General features: G+C 34.9%; 1 protein-coding gene across 1 annotated transcript in view; it reads right to left on the bottom strand.

Annotated features, from left to right (window-relative positions):
• The window catches only part of FBN2 (fibrillin 2), a 282,139-nt gene that overhangs the window by 97,411 nt on the left and 156,808 nt on the right, over positions 1–27,920 (bottom strand). Inside the window, exons 12-20 of the mRNA XM_030818406.1 lie at positions 23,936–24,055; positions 22,922–23,047; positions 21,902–22,024; positions 19,812–19,934; positions 14,329–14,481; positions 11,603–11,656; positions 9,860–9,985; positions 6,974–7,099; positions 2,525–2,644 (exon numbers count right to left, since the gene is read on the bottom strand). Of these exons, the coding sequence (XP_030674266.1) occupies positions 2,525–2,644; positions 6,974–7,099; positions 9,860–9,985; positions 11,603–11,656; positions 14,329–14,481; positions 19,812–19,934; positions 21,902–22,024; positions 22,922–23,047; positions 23,936–24,055 (1,071 nt within the window). The remainder of the gene's footprint in view (positions 1–2,524; positions 2,645–6,973; positions 7,100–9,859; positions 9,986–11,602; positions 11,657–14,328; positions 14,482–19,811; positions 19,935–21,901; positions 22,025–22,921; positions 23,048–23,935; positions 24,056–27,920) is intronic.

Raw genomic sequence — 27,920 nt, forward strand, 5'->3', positions numbered from 1 at the left:
ACATCAAGGATGCTGCCAAGGTTTTGAGGGGTGGCAGCTAGAAGAAAGAATTTGCCGTTTGCTGAGATGGAAATGTTCCTGTGAGACTCAGGTTCAAGCCAGTATACAGGAATTTGGTTTTAGACATGGGAATTTGAGATATTGATGAGCCATCCAAGTGGAGACACTGTACAGACAGTTAGAAACACAAATCTGGAATTGGTGGCAGGGCTGAGGCCTAGAATTTCATTATCAACTAGAGTGACAAATGTGAGAGTCAACACAGAGGCTCTCGAGGATGAGTGTAGAAAGAGAAACAAGAGGCCCAAAGACGGACTGACGGAACACTTCCGGTTAAAGGTTAGGAGGCTAGGGAGGACTCAGTAAAGGAAAGAGAAAATGAGCCATAAAAGTGAAAGAAGAAGAAGATAGTTGTGCCTGGGAAGCCAAAAATGCAAAATTTCTTGAGAAAGAATGATTAATGAACTGTGAAAAATACTGTTAATAATCTAAGGTGAGGAATGAGAATAGACTATTGGATTTGACAGCAGAGTGGTCACAGCCATATGTCCATGCAAGTTGAAGACAGAGCGCTGACCCAAGCCAAAGATGAGGGAAACTGGTCTGGATTATATAGAACCATCAAACCACAGCAGTATAATGCAGGAAATATTAATCAAATGCATTGTTCTATTACATTTAACCATATTCAACCAGAACACCATAGTCTTTTTAAGCAGTTTGCAGAATAGTTGAAGATTAATTTATATTTAGAAAGCTTGAAAAATAGATTCTAAATCTTTAAATATTCATAGTATCCAACTAATTCATATATAATCTAATGTAATTTTAAATTAGTAATCATATCATGAAATTTCAAAATGTAATGACCTGGACCCGTGGAAGAGAAAGTTGCAGGCTAACCACGGATGAGAGCCACTGACAGTTCTATTATACATTCATGACTTTTCCTGTGTATATTTTACTATTTGTTATTTTCTTTTTCAACTAGAATTCTCTTTTTAATAAAAAAGTACATGAAATAATATCTAAAACTTAAAAATATTAGGGAAATCTCATTTTGAGCTGCTCTACACTGGGATATTCAAATTTAATCACAATAAATGAAAGCACACAATACACTGGCTGAGAAAAATATGGTGGTGGTTAGTTGTTGGCAATTGGAAGAATGACATAAAGACTTGGGGGTAAAAAAGTCTTTGTTCATGTTTAGTTAATAAATATAAAGGCAAAAGGCCAAAATAATGGAAGTCTACATGATGAGGCAAAAACTAACTATCTTTGATGCTCAAGTGGCATGCAGATTTAGTTTTCTGAGACATTAATTGATTAATGCTGAATTCATTTCCTTTGCATAATAAAATGACTCCATCTCAATTGGAAATTGTGGCTTAGCAAAAATATTTCTGCTTTACTGGATCCAACCTACACACCCCACCATCCCCCCAACCCAGCCCGGAATTCTATAAGAAAAACAGTAATGCCCCAGGCAGATGGCAGTCTATTTCCTAATATGAAGAGCTGAACAAGGCTCAAATTTCACCAGCTGTACCTCATTGGGAAACGAGGAGCTGGTGTTTCCAAAGAGAAGGTTTTCATTGATAATTTTGGACTTGGTCATTTGTCTTCATGTAACAAAAAGGTACTCTAGCATCCAGCAAAATATGGTTAATGTCAGACATAATACTGAAAAAGCTATTGTCTTTGACAAATATGAAACTAAATATTCATTTTGGCTAGATAATAAAAACTGCCAGTTAATTTGGCACTATGTAAAACTGAAATATCTTCCTATTTGGAATATATATTTAGTTCACTTTAAAGGTGGATACTAGCTAATGATGTGAACTGTGTAGGCCTAGTAAATGGAACCACAGATGCTAGAAGGGAAAAATTACTGGGACAGTTTTGTTCCCTTTTACATGCTGGATTTTTCCTTGCAGTAACAGATCAATCTCCCTTAATATACATCCTATGTCATTATCAAGAACTGACTTTAAATGTTTTGAGACATATTGAAAGATGTTAGTTTAGATGTTTTAGAATAATTTCCCCTAGAGATTTCCAAAAGCAAGAGAACAGTTATCTTCTCTTCCTTAGAGCCCAAAAATTTATGATTGATGGAAAAAAGAAAAAATAATAAATTCCCTCTACGTGTTTAAAAGCTTCAAATTCTTGTCCTGTTAACTGAATCCAAATTTCATCACATTTTTTGTTTGCCATCAAAGTTTGTTTATAAAAAAGTATGCAGTAGAGATTTGATTATATTGCTGCCCAAGGCATTTTTAGGGTAACAGATATACATATGTGTGTGGTATAGAAATGATTATAAGTTATAGCATAATATATCTACTTATATGAAAGGAAGATTTCTAGAATCTAACAAAAGTTGAATAGGCTGCCTAATTAATGTGTAATTCTTTGCTTTTTGGAATCATATTCTGTTTTTATCCATAGTAAGGCCTGAGATCTGTGCTTATCTTAGCAGTGAAATTGAAGCATCAGTATTGTGTATGAATCTTACCAATACAGATCAATCCTGTGGAGCTGAGTTTGCTGCCGGGCGAACATTCACAATTGAAAGATCCAAGGTTGTTTCTGCAGGCCCCATTGACACATGGGTTGCTTTCACATTCATTTATATCTACAATCCAGAAGGAAAAGATTCTGTTAGAACTGCCACGTGTTTCTGGAAAATATTATTCCAACAAGCCATGCAATGCCAGAATGTCTGGTAAACTTGGCTCTGGTAATTTTAATATGGATCTATGAAGCATAAAGTGAATGGGGAATGGAGACATGCATTTTACATGGTAGATACACATCTACAGGACTGGGAACTCAGTAGGACAACAGCGATCAGCCTATTGGGAAAGAGTTCAGTTACATGCTCCTTCAATACATCATCACGACTTTACATAAACTGGATTTTTTTCCCACATAATAAGATGTAATTCCAGGTGCAACATCCTGTGCACAAACAAAGGTTGATTGCTTTGATGATTTCATGAAGCTCTGAAAAACTTAAAAAGTCTGTCTTAGAAGCAAAATATCACAATGCTGCTTTAATTCCAAGCTCTTGGGTATGAATCAGGAAATAAGGACTGAAACATTCATGGTGGGTACATAACTCTCCTCTAGTCCCCATCCACCTTCTCTGTCTTTAGCTGTTCACATTTACATGTTTATTTTGCTTAGTTTTTTTTAATACAACTGATTTTGGTAAAATAAAAATTAGAAATACTTGATCAAGTAGAAATAATTGCTTTAAATAGGACTCTACAATCATTAATTTGATTTGAGTCCTAAATGAAATCATATACCATAATCTAAACAATTCCTGTTGACGGTCAGAAGTAAGCAGAACTGCACTATGCCTATATTCTCAAATGGTGATTAGAGAAAATGTCAAGCCTGTAATGTGAAATAGTTTAACACATGAGTTAATGAAAAAGAAATACAAGCTTCAGGTAAAGTACTATAAACAAAATCAAAGACATTTTCAGTATAAATTCAACCACTTTTAAAGTGGTATACTTTGAAGAAGTGGCACACAGTTTTCCTTCTCTACTAAATTATCTGAAACAGGTCAATAGTCCTCAAGGCATTTTATATTGAACACTGGGGTTTCTAAGTTCACAAGAATACTTTTTCTTTCTCTAAATATTTCTTTGAATTTATTATAAAGCACTTTACTATACTGAGGAAAGCATGTAAACAAATAACTAGAAGACTTTAAACTAAACTAATCCTGAAAGAGCAAGGCTCACAGCAGAATATCCAGGTGCTAATTTAATTCTTGAAATAGAAATTGTTTGAAGAAATATGAATGTATTTTGCTTTCAGATTGTTTATACTGAGAAAACCTCTTAAAAATACAAGAAGAGATTTTGTAAATATAGCACAGATTTCTAATGAAAACATCAATCCCAGAGTAGAGAAACTTTTTCATAAAAACACAATGTAAAAAAGAAACTAGCTAACCATAAAAGAAGCAGATAACTAATCTAAGGACAGACCACATATAATTCTCCTATTAATTTCATTTGTAAGAAGCCTGAAAAAAGAAGAATTTCAATATTGTGTGTTTTTAAAATTTCTATTTTAAATTAAGCAATTATGAATTCAGAAACTATAAACATATGCGCTGACAACTACAAATATCAACTATTTAGTTTTCCTTTAAATAATATGTTGTTATGTTATAAATGTCATGGAACCAGGAATTGAAACAGTTCACTGTACATTCCTGGAAAAAAACTTCAAAGCACATCTGGTTTACATTTAACTAGATATGTCACTGGAAACACAATCTAAACCACAGTGCTTGCTGTAAAAATTTTAACTTTCACAGACTCTAAGCGCTCAAACAAAAAAAGTAAAATAAAGTTTCTGTAACTTCAATCTGAAATACAGAACTTTACTCTCTTTATTATTAGTGCTATTTGTTATATATTTAAAATAGTCTGTTGAAAACATGATTGACAAAATTAGTGCACAAGACAAATGTACAAGAAAAAGCTAAGATCTGCAATGAATCTGCTAATAATTCCCTGTCTAGTCTTTGGAAATTAATTCAGAAAGAAGAGAATGAAGAGAACTGCTTCAGACAGAAACACTTACTGTTTGAATGCAACGGAGGAAGTAAGAAAGCGACCCAAGGGAAAAAGAGATTAGTAGCCTTCAAGTCTATTCTTTGCAAAACTCTTAATAAAATGCAAATAACAGTGGGAAGAAAGTGTAGAAATAACAGTTATTTGGTTAGGTTTCCCATGATAAATCATTTTTATTTCCTCCAATGTCATAAGGCTGGAGCCAAAAGAGTTGTCTATCATTTCTTCTTTATTTACATAACATGAACTTCTTTCCTATGAATGACAGACATAAAATTGTTTTTACATTAAATAAATCTCTCAGATTAAGAATAAGTATGCTTGTAATAAGTGAAGATCACTGTTTCTAACCCTCACTGTTGCCTGATTTGGTATGAAAGTGCCTTAATATTTACATAATCAGCTAATGTTACACTATTAAACACCACCAGCTCCTACTCTTAACTGTTCATGTAAGCAGGTGAGTCTCTGATTTTAACTTCTTTGGTATTTCAACTCTCAGAACCTTTGTACTCTATCTTACTTGTCTATAAATAATCATTGATAATTCAGTGTACATAGCAAATAGAACCAGACACTATCCATTTAGTTCCACATGATGTGTCTCTCACGATAGCACCAGAAAGTATTTTCCTAGACAGAGAAACCAGTTCTAAAAATCATCAGTTTCCTAGTTAAATCAAGATGATGTCCTACCCTGCTCTTGCTTTCTAAGTTTCCTGAGATTTAACGGAAGCTTATCCTCCAACAGACAATAGACAAAACTGAAAAAAGACTATGGGAAGGAAGTGTAGAAAATCAGGAAAAACAAAAACCTTTGAAATCCCTTCTTCCATCTGTCCAAGGAAATCACGGAGGAAATATGGCTAGGATACTTTTTCATAAAGTACGTTTCTCAGAGCATTTCTGAAGAATTGGTGTTAGAGATGGGAGCAGGATCTAGAAAATAGAGACTCTGTAGTTGAATGCATTTGAGAAGCCAGAGCTGGCTTAAAAAGAGGGCTCTCATAACCTACTGAAAGATATTTCAAACTCTTAAGTGTGTCCCCTTCTCACCTACGGAGAAGATAAATCTTCAAGTACTTTCAGTGGGAATGGAATGAGCACTCCTCTTTGAGGAGTTCCTGCAAAGATGTTGGACAATAGGGGAAACTGTCACCAGAAGTAAGTTTAGAAAAAGGGGATTTTATGCTGAAGTTTTCTTTTTTTTTTTCTGTAGGCTAATTATTGTTTTTTAGTGGCCCCTCCGATTCAATTCAAAGTTAGCACTGCACTTTGTAACTGCATTTCATTGACTTCAGCAGAGTCATTCATGTTTTGGCATCTCGTTCTATAGTCCTAACTGGTTTCTCTTCACAAGAATGCTTTGAAGTTAAACAGTCAGATGAAGAGAGAATGTTACATCTTTTTGCATAATATTACTACTGCGGTTTTCTTGGCTGTGGCATCACAAAAAAAACAAATACTTTATCAGATAAAAAAAAAAAAGGGCTATTCCACAATCATCAAAGATGAAATCTTTTCTTAAAAGTTACTATTCCAAAGTGGTAATTGGATTTGAGAATGTTATGGGACCCTTCTGTAGGCCCACACAGTGAGATTTAAACAGGAACAATGACTAGTATTCATACCACAGATTATTCTGAAATATACAGTACTTTGATCAAGATACAAAAACATAATTCAGTGTACTCACTGCTTAGCCAGTATCTCACTGAAAATGAGGACTTCTTTAACCATTTAACTCATTTAAGTAACTTCCACTGCAAAAATACGTGATTAGAAGAAAACAAAGAAGCTTTTAAACACTAGTTATGGCCTATAAACCCGAATGACAACTTTTAAATTATCAAATGGAAAGGACCATTCTCTTAGACTAAAAACATATTAAAGTTATCATTTTTACTTAGTTCTCAAATACTTTGTGGGCCAACCTCTTGGGTATATCAATCATTTCATAAATAAAATGCCTACGAGTTAACTTTTCCATTACAATTCAGGTTCCTACATTAATGGATCATAGTGGTTCTGAAAAGAGGAAAACACAGTAAACAAATATTTGACATTCTATTTCAGCAAGTAAAACAATATGGCTCCTTCCAGTCGGTTTCTTTTTTATCTGCTTTAAAATGTTTGTTCCAAATGTGTGTTGATATTTTGTCTGAGTGGAACAAAATTGACGGTGTTTGTAAACTGTATCAGGTCCTTACTATTTCGAAAACTGGCAGATTAGCTAAACGAGATTATTAAAAAAAATATTCAAACGATATTCTTTTCACTAAGCTTCATCACTGTAATTGATGTTTATACAACTCCAGGTACTCACTATTCACAAATAAGGCAATGAAGACAGCTCTTACCTTCACAGGTCTCTGTCTCAGTCCTGAACACATACCCTGGTGGGCAAGTACAGCTGTAACTTCCTGGCGTGTTTCGGCACAATCCGTTATCACAAAGCAGTCTGTTTACTAAACATTCATCAATGTCTGAAAGCAACGATTGGAAGGTAGGAGATACACATATTTAAGCATGAATTACAGTGGGCAGCAATGTTTAATTCTGTTATTTGTTTTATTTCCCTCTTTCTTCTCTGTGACAGTCTCTGTATCACAGTGCACTCTTCATCCTAAGCAAAATATATTTAGTTTTATTCAAATGGGATATTCTTATACTAGTGGCTAATTTTAAGATGCTTTTAGATCCCTGGAAAGTATGCACTAGCTTGGAAAGGCACATCTCTACTTCACTTGCTTTTAGTCCTGTAATGATATTATGTTAGATATATTTTTAAAGCATTCATAAAAGATACCAAAAGGTTAAATTCATTTGCCTGTATACTTGCTTATGTATAATAAAAGTAACAGAAAGCATTTTTTATGATTAAAATTTTTAAAAAGAATGCCTTATGTCTTCATGTCCCAGATAGTTAAAAAATGCATTAAACAGCAGTTAAAATATATTCATTAATCTTTTCTCATTATGTTTTTATCTCAGAAAGTTATTAATGAAAATGATGTATTTTGCAAACTCTTTTAGCAGTCCAGAACAGCCTAGAGAATATCATCTAAAACTCCAGTTTAAGAAGCTCACAATGAGTTTTTTGTTTGTTTTTGAGACAGGATCTCACTCGTTGCCCCAGTTGTAGTGCAGTGGTGCGATCACAGCTCACTGAAGCTTTCAACTTCTTGGCTCAAGCAATCCTCCTGCCACAGGCTTCCAAAAGTAGCTAAGACTACAGGCATGTGCCACCATGCCTGGCCAACTTAAAACAATTTTTTTTAGAGATGGGATCTCACTATGTTGCCCAGGCTGTTCTGGAACTTCTGAACTCAGGTGATTCTCGCAGCTTGGTCTCCCAAAGTGCTGGGATTATAGGCATAAGCTACCGCACCTGGCCCCACATTTTAATCTTCATATTCTTCCATTTTTGCAAGTGTAGTTAGTGACAAAAAGAAACACTGTAGTTTACAGTGAAGAGCTCTTTCACTTAAAGTTACATTTCTAGTCTCGCAAACAACAATTTTCCCTTATTAAATAATATACTCATACTGTGGAGATTTTGAAAACAGATCAGAAAAACATCTGTAATTCCATCATCACTGATAATATTCTTTTGTGTATTATCTGATCCTTTCCCTTCTTGATCTTGTTTTTGCTCCAACTCTGAATCTTGATACTTTAAAAATTAACATTATATTTTAAGGACTAGACTACCATAGCTTTTCCCATAATAGTGTAATATGTGTACAAATTGTGACTGCATCACAATTTTTCTTTCTCTCTTTCTTTCTCCACTCCCCTTCCCTCCCTTCCCTTCCTTTTCTCTTTTCTTTTCTTTTTTCTTTTTTCTGAGGTGGAGTCTCGGTCTGTCACCCCGGCTGGAGTGCAGTGGCGCGATTTCCGCTCACTGCAGCCTCCGCATCCCGGGTTCCAGCGATTCTCCTGCTTCAGCCTCCTGGGTGCTCGGATTACAGGCATGTGTCACCATGCCCGGCTAATTTTTGTATTTTTTAGTAGAGGGGGGTTTCACCATGTTGGCCAGGCTGGTCTCAAACTCCTAACCTCAGGTGATCCGCCCACCTTAGCCTTCCAAAGTACTAGGATTACAGGAGTGAGCCACTGCGCCCAGCTTGCATCACAATTTTTTAACCCATTTTTCTAAGCTATGGATTGAATTGTGTCCCTTAAAAAAGATATGTTGAAATCTTAAAACCCAGTATCTCAGAATGTGACTTTATTTGGAAATAGGATTTTTATAGAAGTAATCAGGTTATAATGAGGTTGTTAGGGTAGCTTGTGATTCAACATGACTGGTGTCCATGTAAAAAGGGGAAATCTGGACTTCACTTCTGGAGAATAAAAACTAGCATGGTTTGCATATTTTTAGAAATGTTCAATAATCTTTGCCTGGTACTCTTCCCTGTAGTTATCAAAATCTATTATATCACATAATATATATATAGCTTTTACATCCATCTGTATGTATGTCTTCAACTCCAAATCAAACGAATATGTTCAATAGTAAAAGCCACTACCAGAAACACAGAAAAATCTGTTCCTTTTCTAATTATAATCATTAACACTTGGTTGTAAAAGCCATCAGTGGTTAGTTGTAAAACTATCATGCACAATGATGGATTGAATAACATTTATTTTATAAAAGTTCACTCAAGTGCTTTATGGGAAAATCTTGCACTAATAGAAAACAAGAAAAGACTGTCAAACCTTTTCATCCTCCTCCTCTTGCTTTTGTTAAACATAAATTACATACTTGAGTTTTTTCAATCATTCTCTTATAATTAAAGAAGGAAATACCTTTGTCTTAGTTGTCATATTTAGATACACTGTGGCAACTGGTTGTTTCTTTATGAACTTAAAATTCTCTCAACCTATAACACTTTATTTTCTTGACTTACTTTTATCCATACTGACCTGTTAATTTTTGAAGTCAAATTCTTTGTAAAAAATTACAGGATTAAGGTATATGCAGGAAAACAACAGGCGAATAATTGAGGATGTTAATTTGGGAAAAGAATATTTTAAAAACGAATTGGTACCACCAAGAAGTCTGTTACTGTGTAACAAAATTTGTTTGATTCTGATATTTTCCTATCAATGTGTAATACGAAGAAAACAAGAAAAACTGTACAATTTTTAGTTTTAGTCATTTGTGTTTTTACTTCTAATATAATCCATGGGATTAAACTATATGAAATGTTCTTGCATAAATATAACAAATAACTTACCAATACAGTTTCTTCCAGAGGCATCTGGTTCATAGCCACTGTTGCAATTACAGCGGTAACTACCACGTAAGTTTTCACAAATCCCATTGGCACATATATCAGGATCCAAAGCACACTCATTGATATCTGCATTAAATATTGAAAGTTTAGTGCGCCTACACATGTTATTGTTCGCTGATAAATGCAGGTCTAACAAAGACCATTCAACATATGAAGTGTTTAACTCCGCAAACTCACAATTTGCCTGCCTTTCAGAAAGGAAAAGGAACTGAAAACAAGGAGTAAGAAAATAAAACTGAGAGATATAGGACACTTCACTGGTAAATCAAAAGAAAAATGAAAGAACCTGGCAGAAGTTCAAAGAGTTAAATCACGAAATATGCCAGCATTTATGACAAAATTAATAAAGACAATTTATAGGCTGTTGGCTCCAAATCCAAAGGAAAACTCAAGTTGATAGATATTGTAACTATCTAATTAAAAGACAGAGATTTATTAGGGTGGCCCACATAATTTTATGGTCCCCAAAGGTACAGGATATTTCTATTTTATTACATTTTTGTGGTCAAGTTAGTAATATTTAATAAGTGTTTCTCATTGCTGATACGTGAAATTAATGGAGAGGACACTTTAAACATGGATGCTTCAGAACATGACGTTTTATACAAGCCATGAACATGACTACTATTACTCTATCACCGAGGGGCAGTGGAACTTGTGCACTGATGTGCTTGTATGAATGATCAAGTAGTTTCCAATAGAGGCTGGCTCTGCTGGAGTGGCTGTACTGACAGGGAATATAATGAAAGAGTAAGCCCAAAGTCAAATTTTGGTCACTATGCTCAAATTCTGATGCTATCGTTTTCAATAATTTGGGAGACCTTAAATACTTTGGAAATGTCTTTCATTTTATACTTGGGAAAAACATCCTTGTAAAAGTTTACTTTTTACTCTGGTTTGGATATTTATTATAAAGATTCAACATTACTGCCTACCATCTATAATTTGACTAAAGCCTTCTCAAACACAAGGGTAGAAGAATATATATAAATATATATACACAACCATATACACATTCATATATATAGTGAAGATTAATAACACCCCAGTTTTATTTATGTATAAATGAACCTATATGTATACTAAAACATAAAAAAGTTTGAAAATTATAAACACATATGTACTTAAATGTTCAAGATTCTATATTGGAATTTTGTTAACCATAATACAAAATCGAGAGCAAGAAAAATTTTAGTGAATCTTACTTCTTTACTTGGAGAGAAACGTTTTATTATTCTTAGGTGTAAATAGTCTTAACAAATTATTTCAGCCAGTATATCCCAAAGTTGATCCATATCAAATATCTCTTTAATACTGTTTATTTTTCTAACCCTATCTGCACCATTACTTAATATTTTATCATAAAATTGACTCATTCTTTTTTTTTTTAACTTAAATGTCACATTATTCTTTTCTTAAGCAATGATTGCATGAAATCAGGAGAGTAGTTTGTCAGTGACATTTTTAACAAAGCATATTTAACAGATAAATATTTATCCAAGATGAAAATGTGTATCTACATATCACTTAATATCATCTAGCTTATAACCACTGCTCTAGGAGATAATTTTATTATTTTATAATATTACATTTTCATATTAAATATAAACATATTAATATTATAATTATAAAGCTATACGATTATGTCATATGATTATTATAAAGTTGAGATTAACTAGTTACCTCTTCCATCCACAGTGATACCTACTCCACTACTACAAAGGCCGTGGAATTCAGCTGTATGACAAAAAGAAATAGAAGAATTAAAAACTTAACTATACCTATTCCATACACAAGTCATTTCATAACTCCAAAACTACCATTAGGAAGAATTATTTGTGCATTAGTTTTTAAGGTGAAAAAAATTACCATTTTCTAGCAAACAATTATTATAAAATTCTGAACTCATAAATAGGCATAAAAGAGTAAATAAAAATCACTTGTAATCATCATCCTGAATATTATTAATATATATAAATGTTACTAAGATTTTCTACATAAGGAAACTTTAAGAAAAATATAAATGGTCCTACAGAGCTTGATATTTAACTTTTTTTTCCTCACTTAATAACAGCCAAAATGTAGGTTATAGTACTTACTAAATGCCTGGTATTGTTCTACATTTTACATCTAACAATTTAGTTAATCTTCCCAATACCACAAACTAAATACTATTGTATTTTCTTTTTTACAACTGAGAAAAAGGGGAAAACAGAGAAGTGCAGTTAACTTGACCAAGGTCACAGAGGTTGTAAGTGGAGAAGCCGACTCGGCTCCTGGGTACTCTATCACAGGCATGTCATGTCAATGTCCCATTTAATAGGCCATTTAATATTGTTTTCTCAGTTACGTAGACGTATCACATTTATTCAATCAATCTCTTACTGATGAAATTAGGTTTGTCCAACTTTTAGCAACTATCATAAATAATATGAAGTTTAATTATATCACTAGGATAGTCTCTTACAAGTAAAACTCTCAAAGTTTATGTTCCTTTTAAGGTTTTAGATAGTTCTTCCCTTCCTAAAACGCCCCCAAATTACCCCTCCATCAGCAGTATAAGACAGTATTCATTTTTTAATACCCTCATTATCACTGGGAAGAATCAATCGTCTATACCAATCTGCTAAACAAAAGTGGCACCTTATTTTACTTTTGATTTTATGGAGAGTGGGCATCTTTTTACATGGTATTCTTCCATTTGCATTTCTACTTTCTGAAATCCTGTTTATGTACACTGCTCTTTTTTCTATAGAGGATTTCAACTTTCCTTATTGACTAATGTAAATTCCATAAAGATTAAGAAATGATACATAAAAATATTTTTCCAGATTGCTTGTGTATTTTACTATTTAGGCCTGCTTTGAAAGTCTTTTACCATTACAGAATAAAAAAGAATTTATATTCTATATGAAAATTATGTTTTAATGTTCAATGTAGGGACCTAACTTCATATTTTTTTCTGAAAGTTATCAACAATAATTATTATTTAATCTTTTTCCTTGCTGCTCCAAAATGCTTTGTTATATCCTAATTCCTATTCATATTCAGGTTTCTAGATTCATTTTATTAGTTCACTTGGCTTTTTGTCTAGTCTTATACCAATTTTTGAACTTATTTGATAATATGCATAATTCAGTTTGGTACATTTTAGAACTAGGTTCTCCTCATTATTTTTCTTTTTTTTTAAAAAAAAAGTCACACTCAGTAATTCTTCTGGATGCTTCAAATCATTATTTCCACGTTTGAAGACTCCATTTAGGATTTTTAAGGGAATTACAAGACATTTCCTTTACAGGAACGCTTTCCTGTATCCTCCACATGGAAAGTTCTTACTCATTTTTTTCAAGACCAAACTAAACGTCCCCTTCTGTGAGGTCTTTACCAGCTTCCCTGGGCTACACATTGCTCCTTCCTCTGTGCTCTCTCCATACTTGAACCTTTTAAGGCGCTAATCACACTAAATTGTAATTTATACATCTGCTTGCCTGTATTCTCAACTACTCTTAACTTTAAGGAAAAACACAGATTGTGTTTATGTTAGAATCCCTACTGTGCTTACGTATATTATATATATTCAATATAGGTTTAGTTAAAGTCTGAATAGACAAGAGTCAATGTTATTGACCTAAGAGTTTGGAACTATTGCCTGAGACTGTGACTTGAGACCACTTGGTGTCAAGATATATATATATATAGAGAGAGAGAGAGAGAGAGAGATCTTTATATATATATAATCAAATTGAGTTCTTGTTGTGTTTATAACCTTGAAAGTGGTTAAGTAAATTTTATGCTATTTGTCTTCACCATGACAGCATAGATCAAGGAAACTGGGGCTATCATGTTCATGTAAAAAAAACCCTCTTATAACAATCGTAACTGTATAAGAAAATAGATTTTTGTTTGTTTTTTAAAGAGTCAGCATCTCGCTCTGTTACCCAGGCTGGAGTGTAGTGGCACAGTGATGGCTCACTGCAGCCTCGAACCCTTGGGCTCAAGTGATCCCCCGCACCTCAGCCTCCCTAGTAGCTGGGACTACAGGTGTATGCCACCACATCCAGATAAGTAAGATTTTTTTTCTTTTTTTGCCAAGACAGGGTCTCACCCTGGCTTCAAGTGATCCTCCTGCCTGAGCCTCCCAAAGTGCTGGGATTACAGGCGTGAGCTACGACAATCAGCCAGCAAATAGATGTTTGTATTCACTGTGTGTTCTGTTGGCCTAGAAATCGTATATAAACACAAGCCAAATCTCCTTATTATATGCCTCACATATCAATACAGGATTGGATTTCTTTTCTTCAGTGAAAATTAATGATGAAACACTTAAGAGCTGATGTTCTCTTTGGCCAAACATCTAAGGTTGCATTTCTTGATTCTTTATCAACTCTGAAAATGGCACATGTGACTACCTGAATTTTTTGCAGGGCATGGCTGGCAGGGTTCTCCAAAACCATAGTCTGGATTGGCACAGCAGCATTCAGACTTGGTCACTGCACCGGGGAAAGGACGCACACACACTCCTTTCTTGATTCCTCCATAGCAGGTACTGCGCATGTGAGTATCTAAAGGAGATACAAAAACAATGACTTGAGGCAGTGATAGAGACAAAGAGATTTTGAAACAGAAGGCTTCTTTTAACCTAAGTGGCCACTAGACTGGAAGCTTTTCAAGGGCGTCTGAGACTTTTATTTCGCATCTTTAGCATCTAATAGTGTTAGGAAATCAACAAATGTTTTCTGAGTGAGGAAAAGAATGGATGCATATCAGCGACTCTGTTTTCTTTAATAAGTTTTATGAGCTACACAGTATCCATTCTCCGATGTATTCTTACAAACCTTTTATGAAACCTAGGATATTTCCACAGTTATAAAGAATACTTGGAGCTCTAATCGCTGGCTATGCTATACTCAAAATGACACTTCTTATTTCAATTTTGGAAGTTCTCATGAACAATGAAGGGCAATCAAGTTAAACTATCTTGAGGTGATACTGGCTCGGGCGTGAGATTCCTTTTACTCCCACTTTCCGAGTTAGGAGGCCTTTCTTTTCAACCCTCAGGATACTGCTTGTGACTGTTTTAACCTCAGAAACTCAGTAAATCCAGTTATAAAAATAGTGAACTACCATATGCGCTCTTGGCATTGTGCTCGTTGCTTTACAGACATTCTCTCATTGAACAGTCAGGTCAACAGCTCTATAGGAGTGGTCGTTACGTGCATTTTATAGATGAGGAAGATGAGGTTCACAGCTACCTATGTAGTTTGAAATCCTTGAATATCCAGTGCCTGAGCTGAGGTTCAGACAAGGTTTATGTGACTTCCAAAATTCTTCCTCTTTCTAGTAAGTAATGCTATACCCCAAAGAAGCATATTCTGCTTAGTTCTCTCACTCTTAATTCTCATAAAATACCCTACAACTTTATAAGACAGTAAACGGTGAACTATAAAAAACTCAGATCATAAAAGGCAGAGAACCCGTACAATTTTTAAGCAGTATACTGACCTGGTAATTTCACCAGAGATAACCTCTATTATAAATATCGGTAACTATTCACAATTTGTTGGAAAAAATTTTATCTGCTTGTTATGCAAAATGGTCATCCAATAATTTCTTATGACCTGGGGGCATTTCTGATTAAAACAGTGATTTATGGCTGCATTAAAAATGAGATACGTGTGTGCTTAAATGGAAGGAGGCCATGGGATTCACCAACCCCATCCCTGAGGAGTCAACTCAGACAAACTCGTGCTGCCTCTGCTGTGGCTGAGTTTGGCAGTGTATCCTCTGAGTTACACACAAACACAGATTTGACTTGAAGGCAAATTTGCACAAATATAACATGCTTCATGATTTCCAATATGATTTTTGTGAGTTCTTTGGACATTACTGATGATCTTGGAAGGCATCTATGAACCGCCAAAGTTATTTCTGCTTTTGGGTTTAGAGCATGTGCCATGCAGAATTTTTAAAAGCAAGCAGATAAAAGGCCTATGGAGCTCACTGGAAGAGTGAGACATGTTATATGGTAGTTTACATTACAGGTGAACTAATCTCTTTAGACTACCCAACACCAGAAGTTTCATGAAAAAGAAAGTAGCATAACTTATGGGTGGGTTTTAGGGACATAAACTTCCCAAAGTTCAGATCCCCACAAGATGATCTTACATAAATTACTTAACATCTTCCTTATTCATTAAATAAGGATACAGTTTGTATAGTAAATGAAAGTATATTTGTTAAGCACTAAGCACACTGCCTAGGACACACCTGAAATACTAAAAAAAATGGTGACCACATTATTTCCCTCTTCTATTTTTTTTTCTAAGACTAGTAAAGTGCAGCAGTGAGAAGGGAGGAAAAGGAGAACAAGGAGTTCTATCTGTAACTGATGCTGTGAACAATCAGTTGAGATAACTCACTATTTCCCTACTGACCTTTTCCTGTTCAAAGACCCCAAATTGGCAACCTAGCTCATATTATACTATTCAAATATAACTGAACCACTGTATACAGGATAGGATAAGAGGAACAATGCCAGTAGCACCATCAGAATATGCTCACATGAATGCTCTGGTGACAGACTGGACCTAAATGCATCTTTTCCATACGTTAGCAGATTTCTGCATGCCTTTTCTCTCTCTCTCTCTCTTTCTTTCTTTCTTTCTTTCTTTCTTTCTTTCTTTCTTTCTTTCTTTCTTTCTTTACTTTCTTTCTTCTTCTCTCCTTCCTTCCTTCCTTCCTTCCTTCCTTCCTTCCTTCTTCCTTCCTTCCTTCCTTTCCTTCCTTTCTTCCCTCCCTCCCTCCCTCCCTCCTTCCTTCCTTTCTTTTTTGAGATGGGAGTCTTGCTCTGTTACCCAGGCTGGAGTGCAATGGCGTGGCGTGATCTTGACTCACTACAACCTCCAGCTCCTGGGTTCAAGTGATTCTCCTGCCTCAGCCTCCGGAGTAGCTGGGATTACAGGCGCACACCACCACAATCGGCTAATTTTGTATTTTTAGTAGAGATGGGGTTTAACCATGTTGACCAGGCTGGTCTCAAACTCCTGACTTCAGGTGATCTGCCTGCCTTGGCCTCCCACAGTGTTGGGATTACAGGTGTGAGCCACCATGCCTGCTCCCTTTTCTTTCTTAAAAAATGGAAAGATTTAAAATTTCTTCAGGTAATTAGCAGATTCTACATACCATGGGTAAAATATGTATGTATGCAAAATGCTAACTTTATTTTATTCTTCCTTCTTTAAAATCAACCTTTATTTATAACTTAAAGCAGCAACTCTTAAGACTATGACCTAGATATGATACCACTATTCTAATTTAATAACAATAATATCAGTAGTAGTTAACTTATTGTGCATTTGCTATGTGCTAGACACCATTCAAAGCTTTATTTCTCCAAACAACAAAAGAGGAAAGGAGGAACAGAGAGGTCCTGTATCTTGCTGTCATCTTATAATTTTTTTGTCACTTAAGAATATTCAGTAGTTATCATGTGGCCTGAGTTTTCTTCCTTACTTACTAAGCTGCATCACTGAATAAACTTAAAAATAAATTTTGAATGAATGGGAAAGATAAAGATATGATTGCCTTTTGTTTACAACCTTGCTTGTGAGTTTTATTTCAGTATATTAGTTAAAATCATAGCTTAATTAACTGAAACTAAAACAAAAAACAAAAACACATCTTAATATCTACAGAAGAAAAATGAACAAACAAAAAAAGGATCTAAAATTAAAATGCTTATCCTAATAGTTTTTCATAACAGTGATTCATTTATTTTTTCTATTTTTTTAGAGACAGGGTCTCACTCTGTCACCTAGGCTGGAGTGCAGTGGCGCAATCATAGCTCACTGTAACCTCCACCTCCAGGGCTCAGGCAATCCTCCTGCCTCAGCCTCCCAAGTAGCTGGAATTATAGGCACGTGGCACCATGCCTGGCTAATTTTTTATTTTTTGCAGACACAGGATTTCACCATGAAGCCTAGACTGGTTTTGAATTCCTGAGCTCAAGCAATCTGCCCTACTTGGAATCCCAAAGTGCTGGGATTATAGGCACGCACCACCACGCTTGGCTAATTTTTGTACTTTTTGCAGAGATAGGGTTTTACCATGATGCCCAGACTGGTCTTCAACTCCTGGGCTCCAGTGATCCGCCCAACATGGAATTCCAAAGTGTTGGGATTACAGGCATGAGCCACTGCGCCAGGCCTCATCTCAAACTTAAAGAATCAATGGGTCTAAAAAGTGACATCAAGTCAAAAGACGTGAAGAAAACATCTAGCACGTTATAGAGACAGTAATATATAATTTTATACACATGAGAAATAATGTTTTTATTTTAAAAAGTTTAAATGACCACAATGATGAAAAACTGGAGGAGGCTTTCTGAAAATTTCCAGCGTGTTTCCTGGATGTGAACAAGATAATGAAATTTTATGTTTTACTGAATTCCTAGCAACAACTCACATGTTGGTTACTGAAGAGAAAAATAATTTCTCCCTCCAAAATGGTTTGTACTCACGGTACATTTCAACAGAATCATTTAGGTAAAGGAAAAAAGCTAAAGCAACTGAAAATATTTTAGCTCTGTAAGCAGGAAGAAGTTATATTCTTCTAACTGCTGTATTTGAAATATCCCTGAACAAAGTGCTGACAACTTTGTAGGGTGAAATAAATCTTTGACTGGATAGAGTGGATAAATTTGAGTGAACAGATTACTTCTATCTGCAAATTCTCTACTTCTCCTCCTCCACCTTTGGGATCCAAATATTTTGATTCTCATAGGTAGGAGTAAAGTGTTAACTATGTCTAAGAATATTGTATCTCTCAAATATACTTTGAAATCGTATTTCTATGTTTTACTGTACAACATGAAAAATAGAGGGTATACAATGGCTAATTCACCCTAGAAGCCTCATGAAAGCATTTTTGGAGAGAAAACTGCATTAAATGTATTTTTACCACTCATTCTGCTATCCTTATCATTGGAATATATTGCTGGGGTTCCCAAACGCCAGTGACACTTCTGTCTTCCCTGCCTCTTCAAAGCTGGGCCTGGTACTTCTGACTGATTTTCATGGGATCAATTTGACAAAAATAACCTAGACGAATCTGAATGGCTTAGAATAAAATATATACTCTTGCTCATACTTCTTTATACTCTTGCTTCTGCAGCTAGTTGCACGGTGATGAGGAGTAACATTTTGAGTTTTTTATGCAAGTCCAATCTTTATATTTTAAGTTTTGTTAGGGTGAAACCAAGAGTTTACTTACCTATAACTATAATCCCCATTACATATCTTATTTGTTATTAATTATAAAACTGAAATGCACTGTGTTTAGGATTCAGTTATCTAATATTATCAAGTATGCTAGTTTCGAAGTATATTTTTTCTTTTCCAGCATGTCATCAGAGCCTTCTGAAGGTTCTGAAGGGGGCTATCTGGGGGTTCCTGTCCATTAAAAAATAGCTTTGTTAATATATAATACATACCATAGAATCCATCACTTTAAAGTGTACAATTTAATAGTTTTTAGCATATTTACAGATGTGTTCATCCATCACTACAGGTGATTTTAGAACATTTTAATCACCTCGAAGATATCTTTTAGATCCCACCCCATTCTCCCACCACCCCCATCCACTCTGTCCTAACACTAATCTACTTTGTCTCAACAGACTTGCCGATTCTGGAGATTTCATATGGATGGAATAATATACTGTATGGTGTTTTGTGACTGGCTTCTTTCACTTAGCATAATCTTTCCAAGGTTTACCCATGTTTTGGCATGTACTCTTCTTATGGTGAATATTATTCCACTGTATAGAAACATCTCTGTCAGTTTTTCAAAGATCATTTTGCACAGTAGGGCCATTATAAAATGTTTCACTTACCAACACACACACGTCCGTCCATGCCCACAGCCAGGCCTGGGGGACAGTCACAGCGGAAGGACCCTTCATTGTTGATGCAGTGCCCATTCATGCAGATTCCTGGGGTCTGGCATTCATCAACATCTGTGCGGTGGGTGACAGAAGCCAAGCGGTTACTGGATAAATTTAACTTTATTACAGGGTTTACTTGCTGCCACTGCTCTATACTACTAACCTTTTGTTTATAACTTTATAATTTGTGAAGAACAAATAAGTGTGGTAACAGATATTATATACAAATATAATCCTTTCAACACATTTCAGAGTGCTTTACTTTACCCACTGAGGAAAAAAAAGCCTCATAATATTCTTTTTCATTATTTATTCGACAATCCCATTTAATGCTAAATAATTCAAATTAGTTAAATAAAACAAATTCTTTAAAAATTAAGGTAAATTTCTTCATTTTTTTCACACAAAGACACTTTAACTAGAAGTAGATGCTATGCTGATTTTCACTTGGTCATTTGATAATAACAAAATAACTTGAGGTATGTCTTCTAATTTTCAATCCACTTGAATTTATCAAACGTAACCCAGTATTAAATGACTTCCCCGAAAGATGAAAGAGACTTCAAACACAGAGCTGCTGACTCAGGAATACTTAAAATCTTCACAACATTTGTAATTAAATAATTAATAAGAACTAATTTCCAGAAAGCAGAAACTGGTATGGTCAAAGTCATCTTTAGATGTATACTGAAGTTTCTTTAAAAAGGCTGAAATAAAGTCACATACTGTAACATAATTCTACACACTGGAGCATAATGACAATTCCCTATCTTGTGTTAAATCCAAATCAGCTAACCCTGAGATGACATCCCAGTCATGAGTTCAACCAGCAAAACAGTACTCCTCCTTCTTGGAGAGTCAAAAATCTGTATCTTATTCAGAAACATAAGAATTCAGTCTCAATTTTTTAATCTCTACTGTCCCTAGAATTTCATTGTAATTCATTGAAATTATAGGAATTGAGCATGATCCTTATCTGGTACTTAGATTAAGTTTGTGCAATTGAAGGCAGAACATCATTGATGGAGTTAACTTTGTCTTAAAGAAGGAAACAAAGAAAAACAAAAATTTGGCCAGGTGTGATGGTTCATGCCCGTAATCCCAGAACTTTGGGAGGCTGAGGCAGGAGGATTGCTTGAGCCCATGAGTTTGAGACCAGCCTGAGCAACATAGTGAGACCTCATTTCTACAAAAAAATAAAACAAAATTAGCTGGGCATGGGGGCACGTGCATGTAGTCCCAGCTACTTGGGAGGCTGACGTGGGAGGATGCTTGAGCCCAGGAGTCAAGGGTGCAGTGAGCTGAGATTGTGTTACTACACTCCAGCCTGGGTGACAAAGCAAAAACCTATCTCAAAAATAAATAAATTTAAAAAAGAAAAAGAAAAATGTGCTTCTAAGTAGAGGCTGCAAAATGTATTCCACTTTATTACATTCCAATTGTGAGTACAAACATAATAAGGTCTCATTTATTTCCAAGAGGCATAACTTTAGCTTATTAAGGTTATCACTAGAGCTTGGTCTTCAAAATGGCTTCATAAAATAATTAATTGGAATATTAAAATTGTGTCTTCACTAAATCAGTGTAAGGTTTTCAGATAATGATACAGTTACAAATGGTCTGTATATTAGCTTTATGGAAAAGATGTAATGCTAAACCCATAATGAATGACAGTGGAAAATCTAGTTCTGAGAATGCATAAAAAACAAAAACCTTTCAAGATTTTTTCTTCTTTTTTATTCAGCCAAGCAGTTGAGAGAAATTATTTCTACACTGTTTTCCACAAGACTTGCTAAAACCAATCTGTCAGTCCCTTAATTTTTCCTATACCATTATTATTTTTGTTAAGATATGACTGTTCCCTAGACCACAATGTGTGTTTTTCTAGAAAGCTTTAGACACCTGCCTTAGTGAATTAGCAAGAAATGTGAATAATATGAAAGCCACATGAGGAAGCTGAAGTAATTCTTCCACAGTTCATTCAAATAAAAAAGGTGGTTTCAATCATGGTCACTTTCCTATCTGAAAGCCACACATACCAGTACAGTAACGCCCATTTGGAGCCAAGACAAATCCTGGTTTGCAGATGCACTTGAAGCTGCCATCTTCATTGATGCACATTCCATTCAAACACATGTTGGTAGTTGTACATTCATCATGATCTGCAGAAGAGGAGAGAGTGACTTTGAACACTGGCCTTGAGGGAACCAATTCCTTCTTCTTCCATAAACAACCCCCAGTCAAATTCCACTACCTAAATGAGCCATGTGCTCATGGCTTTTAGTTTTTTTTAAAAAAAGAACGCCAACTGAATGAGAAAAAATAGTGCGGAGAGTGGAAAGGACCTTCAGTATGTGGATATAAAGGAAAATAACTATATTTTGTGCTTAGCTCCTGTTAAAACCACATAAACCATGAATAATGTGTTACTTTGTGTACCAAAAAGATAACGTAATTTCAGTGAGTGTTTATTTTATAAGAAAATAAGGCAATGGCAGACCTCACTGCAAATGAAGCGATCTGGACTTTCATTAGTAGGTGAATATGATGTGTTACTTTGTAAACAATATTTCTGTGGTGTGTTGGTATCCATTGCACTGCTAGACATCACAAGCTGCAATTTTAGAGATTTGTGTACTGCATATGTCAAACATTTTTATATTCCTCCAGTTTGTGGAGGACGGGAAGACCTCTTCTCTTTTGTCAGTGTTGTAACCCCAACACCTGAAATACAGTAGTTGCTAGTAATTGTTTAAACTTATGAAGAATAACTGCTACTTACAATTTAACTTGTAACACACACAAAATTTTCAGAAGCAGTAAATTATTCATTGTTATAACATCTCCTCCCCTCCACCACCAAAAAAAACCCCAAAAAAACAAACAAAAAACCTGTCCTTTTGCTTTAACAGTCATATTAAATGCATTTGCATTTTACCTAAGTTACCTGAAGATCTCACATACATGGTGTGTGAGCTTTCATGGAAATAGTATCTGGTTCTAAATAAAAATGTATATCCTTTTAAAACCTTTTTCAAGGGAGCAGGCAATTTCCATACCAACACAGTTTTTTCCATCTGTAGTTAATTCAAAGCCGGCATTGCAAATGCACTGGAAACTTCCATCTGTGTTCACGCACCGACCGTTTTTACAAAGAACCCCATTCTGAATGCACTCATCAATATCTAGGAAGATTGAGAATGGCCAAACATTATTCTTTACAATACTTATAGATATACACAATAAGATAAGAAATGGAATTTTAAATATTCAAAATCATGTTACTTCTTTAGCAAAATTTCTGTCTCTCAGCAGTTTTTTTTTTTTTTTTGATATGTAGGTGCAAGCAATTTTATAGCTCTTATAGTAGCTGAAGAGGGAAAGGAAAAAGAGGGTGTCCAGTAAACCTAAGAAAGGGTGGGCAAGACAGCTGGAATTACTGGTTGCAGCTGTTTTTGACATAGTGGATGAAGGCCTTAAAAGTCAGAACAAGATGTTGGATAAGTGTAAAGTAACTACAGAATTTCTAGATTAAGAGTAATACAATGAAAACTGCTGGAAAGTTGATTCAAGCAACTACCTGTGGATGAATAGGAAATGAAAAAGAAGACAGACAGTCATCTGGTAAAAGAATTCTGAGATGAATCAGCAATGAGGCAGCGCGTTTGGACCAGGGTGGTGGGTGTAGCACTGAAGCTGTGAATAAAGACCAGGCATGACTTCGTGTTAGACTATGTGTGGGATTCAAAGAAAACAGTAGTTTAAAATGAGTATAAATCTTAAACTCAGTTAATCAGAGAAGGTTACTGATGTTATCTGGAGAAAGGAAGCTCTCATCTAAGGAAGGAAGATAAACTGAATTTTTGTGAAAACAGATACCATGTTCTCTGGGTTATTTATGCAAACAGTGTTTACGTTTAAAAGGAGAATCTCTGAGGGTATTATAAATAAATCTGTAATAATGTAACAACACTTATTTTATTCCATGTTTTAATAAATTTACTTTTAACACCAACAGCCTTGGTCACTATGTTTCATGGAACATTTTCATATGTGAAAGCAAACTGCCTTACCAATGCATGCTTGCTTGGTAGGAGTCCTCTGGAATCCAGCATGACATTTACAATAATAGGAACCAGGTGTGTTAACACAATCTCCATTAGTGCAGGGATTTGATGTGCATTCATCAACATCTGTGAGCAGCAAAAGAAACCATTACAGACTTCACTCCATTTGTAGAAATGTTTGTTTAAAGTACATTTAGCCCTCTAAAATTTGAGAGAAGGCCAGTCAGTGGTAATAGTCTAAATAGCAAAGTATTTATAAATGAATGAAAATTCCTTTCTTCAAATACACTCAGAGGCCAGTCTGAGGATTTACAAAAGTATCACCTTTTAGAGAGTACCATGCGAATTTGCTTTAATCAAGAATTAAAGATTTTTCAGTTGGAATAATGGCCAATGATTAAAAGCATGGGCTCTGAAAACAGAAATAGGCTATAATGCTTATAGCTTACACCAATGTGGGCAAGTTAATAATCTCTCTAAGGCTTAGTAAAGTGCCAGAAGAACAATGAAAGGATTCTGAAGATATATATTTATGTTACATGTTATCACTGCTATTAGTTTTAAAGAAAGAGATTGATGGATTATGGAATGTCTTTGGTATAACTTTTTTTTGGTGAACTCATCTATGTATACAACTATATATACACTAAAGCTTGGATAATATTTTGAAGTAAAAAAACATGAGGGAGTAGAAAATGAAAACATTAAAACAAAGCCTATTTTTTCAGCAGTTTCAGGTTTCTTTAGGATCTTAAAATTGGCACAGCGATTTGCTGCATAAAATGAAGTTTTATGCAAATACTGGTCGTCACCAAAAAGTGAGAAAGTCATGCTTTCCATTTAAGGTCTCCTGAAGCCTAATTAAATGCAAACCCTCTGCAGGATTCAGGGGCTGAAAAACCAAATGACAGACTGAACAGTCTGGACTAGTTAAATCCCAGAGAAATCACATGTGCCAGTATAAGAAGTTTAATTCATCTTCTCTCAGCAATGCCCACTAAATATTATTTTCAATCCTTGCAAATTAAAAACCTGGCTAGTTGGTGAGGGCATAATGATTTCCCATTTCATATATGTGTAGAAGCCATTAACATATACAATTTCAGCTAAATTGGAGAACATAACAATAAAATCAGTTCACAGGTTTACCATTTTAATAAGCAGATTCCTACTTTCACAGATGTTCTTAAAAGAGGAACTGTACTGTATCAAACCCATCAACTTCATTTACGTAAACACTCAGACTGAATGCAATTAAGCCCTTTCTGGTAAAGGAAATAAACTTCATAGCAAATAAAATAAAAACAACAAAGAACAACAGGACTAAATCCTTTTCCATCCATCCAAGGACCCCTTCAGCCCATAAAGACTCACTTACATTTAAAGTTTTAGTTGATACCATCAATTCTACTGAGCCAAAGGAACGAAGCAAAATGAGAAAAGAGAGACAGCATTAGCAAGCATATAAAGTATAATAAACAGACTTTCCAATATGAAGTACCACCTTCAGTTCGCAGTGTTGAAGATCACTTCAATTTTGTGTTACATAATTGAAATGCAACAATTTAAAACGTGTTGTAGCTGTTGTCTTTACAGAAGCCTCAACATAAAGCTCTGTTTGAAGAACATGAGAAACCACGCATCCACTCCCCTCTCTTTAGGTAAAGTTTCAGGAGAGCCATGTCACTTTGCAGGACTGTTTTCTCCCCTGGAGAGTCTGCTCCTAAGGCTCCTTGTTACTATGGCAGCTCTGCCAGCTATTTTGCCACTACAACCATAATTCACTTCTGTCTCCTGGGCCCCTCAGGGACTCATCAAGGGTCTAGTACACAGAGAAGACGTAATTGTTCACTTAATTTTGGTCAAAACAATCACCAAAAAAGCAATTAGTGACTTTACAATTCCATATGACTTTAAAACCCATTTGTTATTTTTCGTTTGTTTTCTGGGATTTTCAGTTTTAGACTAATCACAAATGACCACTGCCAACTTCTACATCAACATTTCATGTTTCCTCTTTATTCTGAGTCTCACAGTCCTGGACCTCCAAGAAATCATGTTCATTTTGTCTTGTTTACAGGAACAGAAAGTACTTAAATACTATGTTCTGTACATTTTGACTTCTTAGTATGTTTTCATTGGGGGGATGAGTATTTTTAAGCAAAATTCATGGGATTTAACCTCCTAAAATAAATTTTAAAATTATGGAGAATGTTGATTATCAAAATTGTTAATTTCTAAAATACTACTATATAGTTAAGAAATATTTTCCCTTGAAAAATACTTTATATGCCAACTTAGAAAAGGCTTTTTTTTTTTGTTTGCAAGGGCTCGAGGATTACCTGTAGCCCAATAGAAATTTAAATTATTTTTTACTACTCCAAAACAGAGTGACTTGAATTAAAAACATTGCTAACAGCAGTCTGACTTATACAGACACTAGGAGAGTTACAAATTTTAATTTTAGAGAAGAATTCTCAAGAAAAAGAGAGAAAAATATAATGGGTAAATATAACTGTTTTCAGGCATCAGGAGCAATTCTCATAATAGCAAAATAGACCCAATTCTATTTTCTTTGTCACTGATCCTTTAATAAATCTATTGCCCTTCAAGTTATACTGCTTCATCAGGTATCTCATAAAAGTTCCCAAACAGCAATGGCAGTTTGTTATTCCTCAAAACATTAGCGCAGTTGACATAGTTACTAGTGTTATCTTGGGCTCTTATAATTTAAAGCACTAGTTAATTAATATCCTCTTCACTTTTTCTGATGTGTTGTTTATAAATTCAATTTTTTGTTTATAAATTCAAAGTGATCAAAAATTGACATTAGAGAATAGGATTAAAAATATTAAAACTCATTTTCTGAAAATGTGCTCCATTACTAAGCTAAGTCTCTATGAATTACAGTAGTCAGAAAGACAAGCCTGCTGCTGGGGCTTTAACTTTGCAGGGCTAAATGATGAGGTATATCTATCACTTAAAGAAGCACCAGGTGGTATCATCTAAGCTAGGCAGGCTTCATATGGTTACACAGTGTACAACCCTAGGGCATACCACTTATAGAGACTCTTTAGGTTTGTACAGACAAAATTTGAGCTAAGCCTAATTTAATAACTCTGATCTTGTAGCCCTGTACCTAGTTTAGAATGATTGTTTTTTCCAAAACATCGTATTTGGCCCACATTTTCTTTTATAATCATAGTGGACTTGGACATTTTTGGCAAAATTATGATACTAACTCTCTCTATACCTGGCCTCTCATCTATATTGTTTAATGGAAGACCTGAACTCAAATCTGTTATTTAGGGTTGAGCTAGTTAATGAAACATATGTATGTTAATATTATGAATAAATAAAATAATCTCAGAATGACTCAATTACCATCGTAAAACCACTCTTCAAAGTTAATAAAACCCCCCTAATTACCAAATCCAACAGATTTTTTTTCCTTACTGCCTTTGATTTTTCTACTGCATTTAACACCTGACACTACTTTTCTCTTGAAAGCGTGCCCTTCCCTAACTTCAGGAACATAATTCTCTATATTATTTTCCTCTCTCTCTAACACTATGAGCTAGAAAAAGGAGCGTCTGAGTTGAGCTAGACTAAGGGCCTTCAATGTGGCTGTTCAATAGGATTCCAGTTGTAGTATTCCTGTTATCTTTTCACTTGTCCTGTTGTTCAGCCTGGGACACAGTATTCATCCTCATGGTTCTAAGGGCCACCTGTGTGTTGTTGACTCCTAAATCTGTAACTCTACCCCGGACATTCCTCTTAGCATTAGAGCTCTATAATTAAATACACTAGACACCTAAAACTCAGCATGTCCAAGAAAGACTCAACAACTATTTCCTCCCAATCTGCACCTTCTTATACATGTTAACAACACCACTATATGTCCAGCTTTGCTCAGCCAGAAACTTGTGTATCATTGTAGTTTTCTACTCTTTGACTCCCCACAACTAATCTGTCATCAGATTCCACTGAT

The sequence above is a fragment of the Nomascus leucogenys genome, chromosome 2 (genome assembly GCF_006542625.1).
Source record: "Nomascus leucogenys isolate Asia chromosome 2, Asia_NLE_v1, whole genome shotgun sequence".
NCBI lineage: Eukaryota > Metazoa > Chordata > Mammalia > Primates > Hylobatidae > Nomascus > Nomascus leucogenys.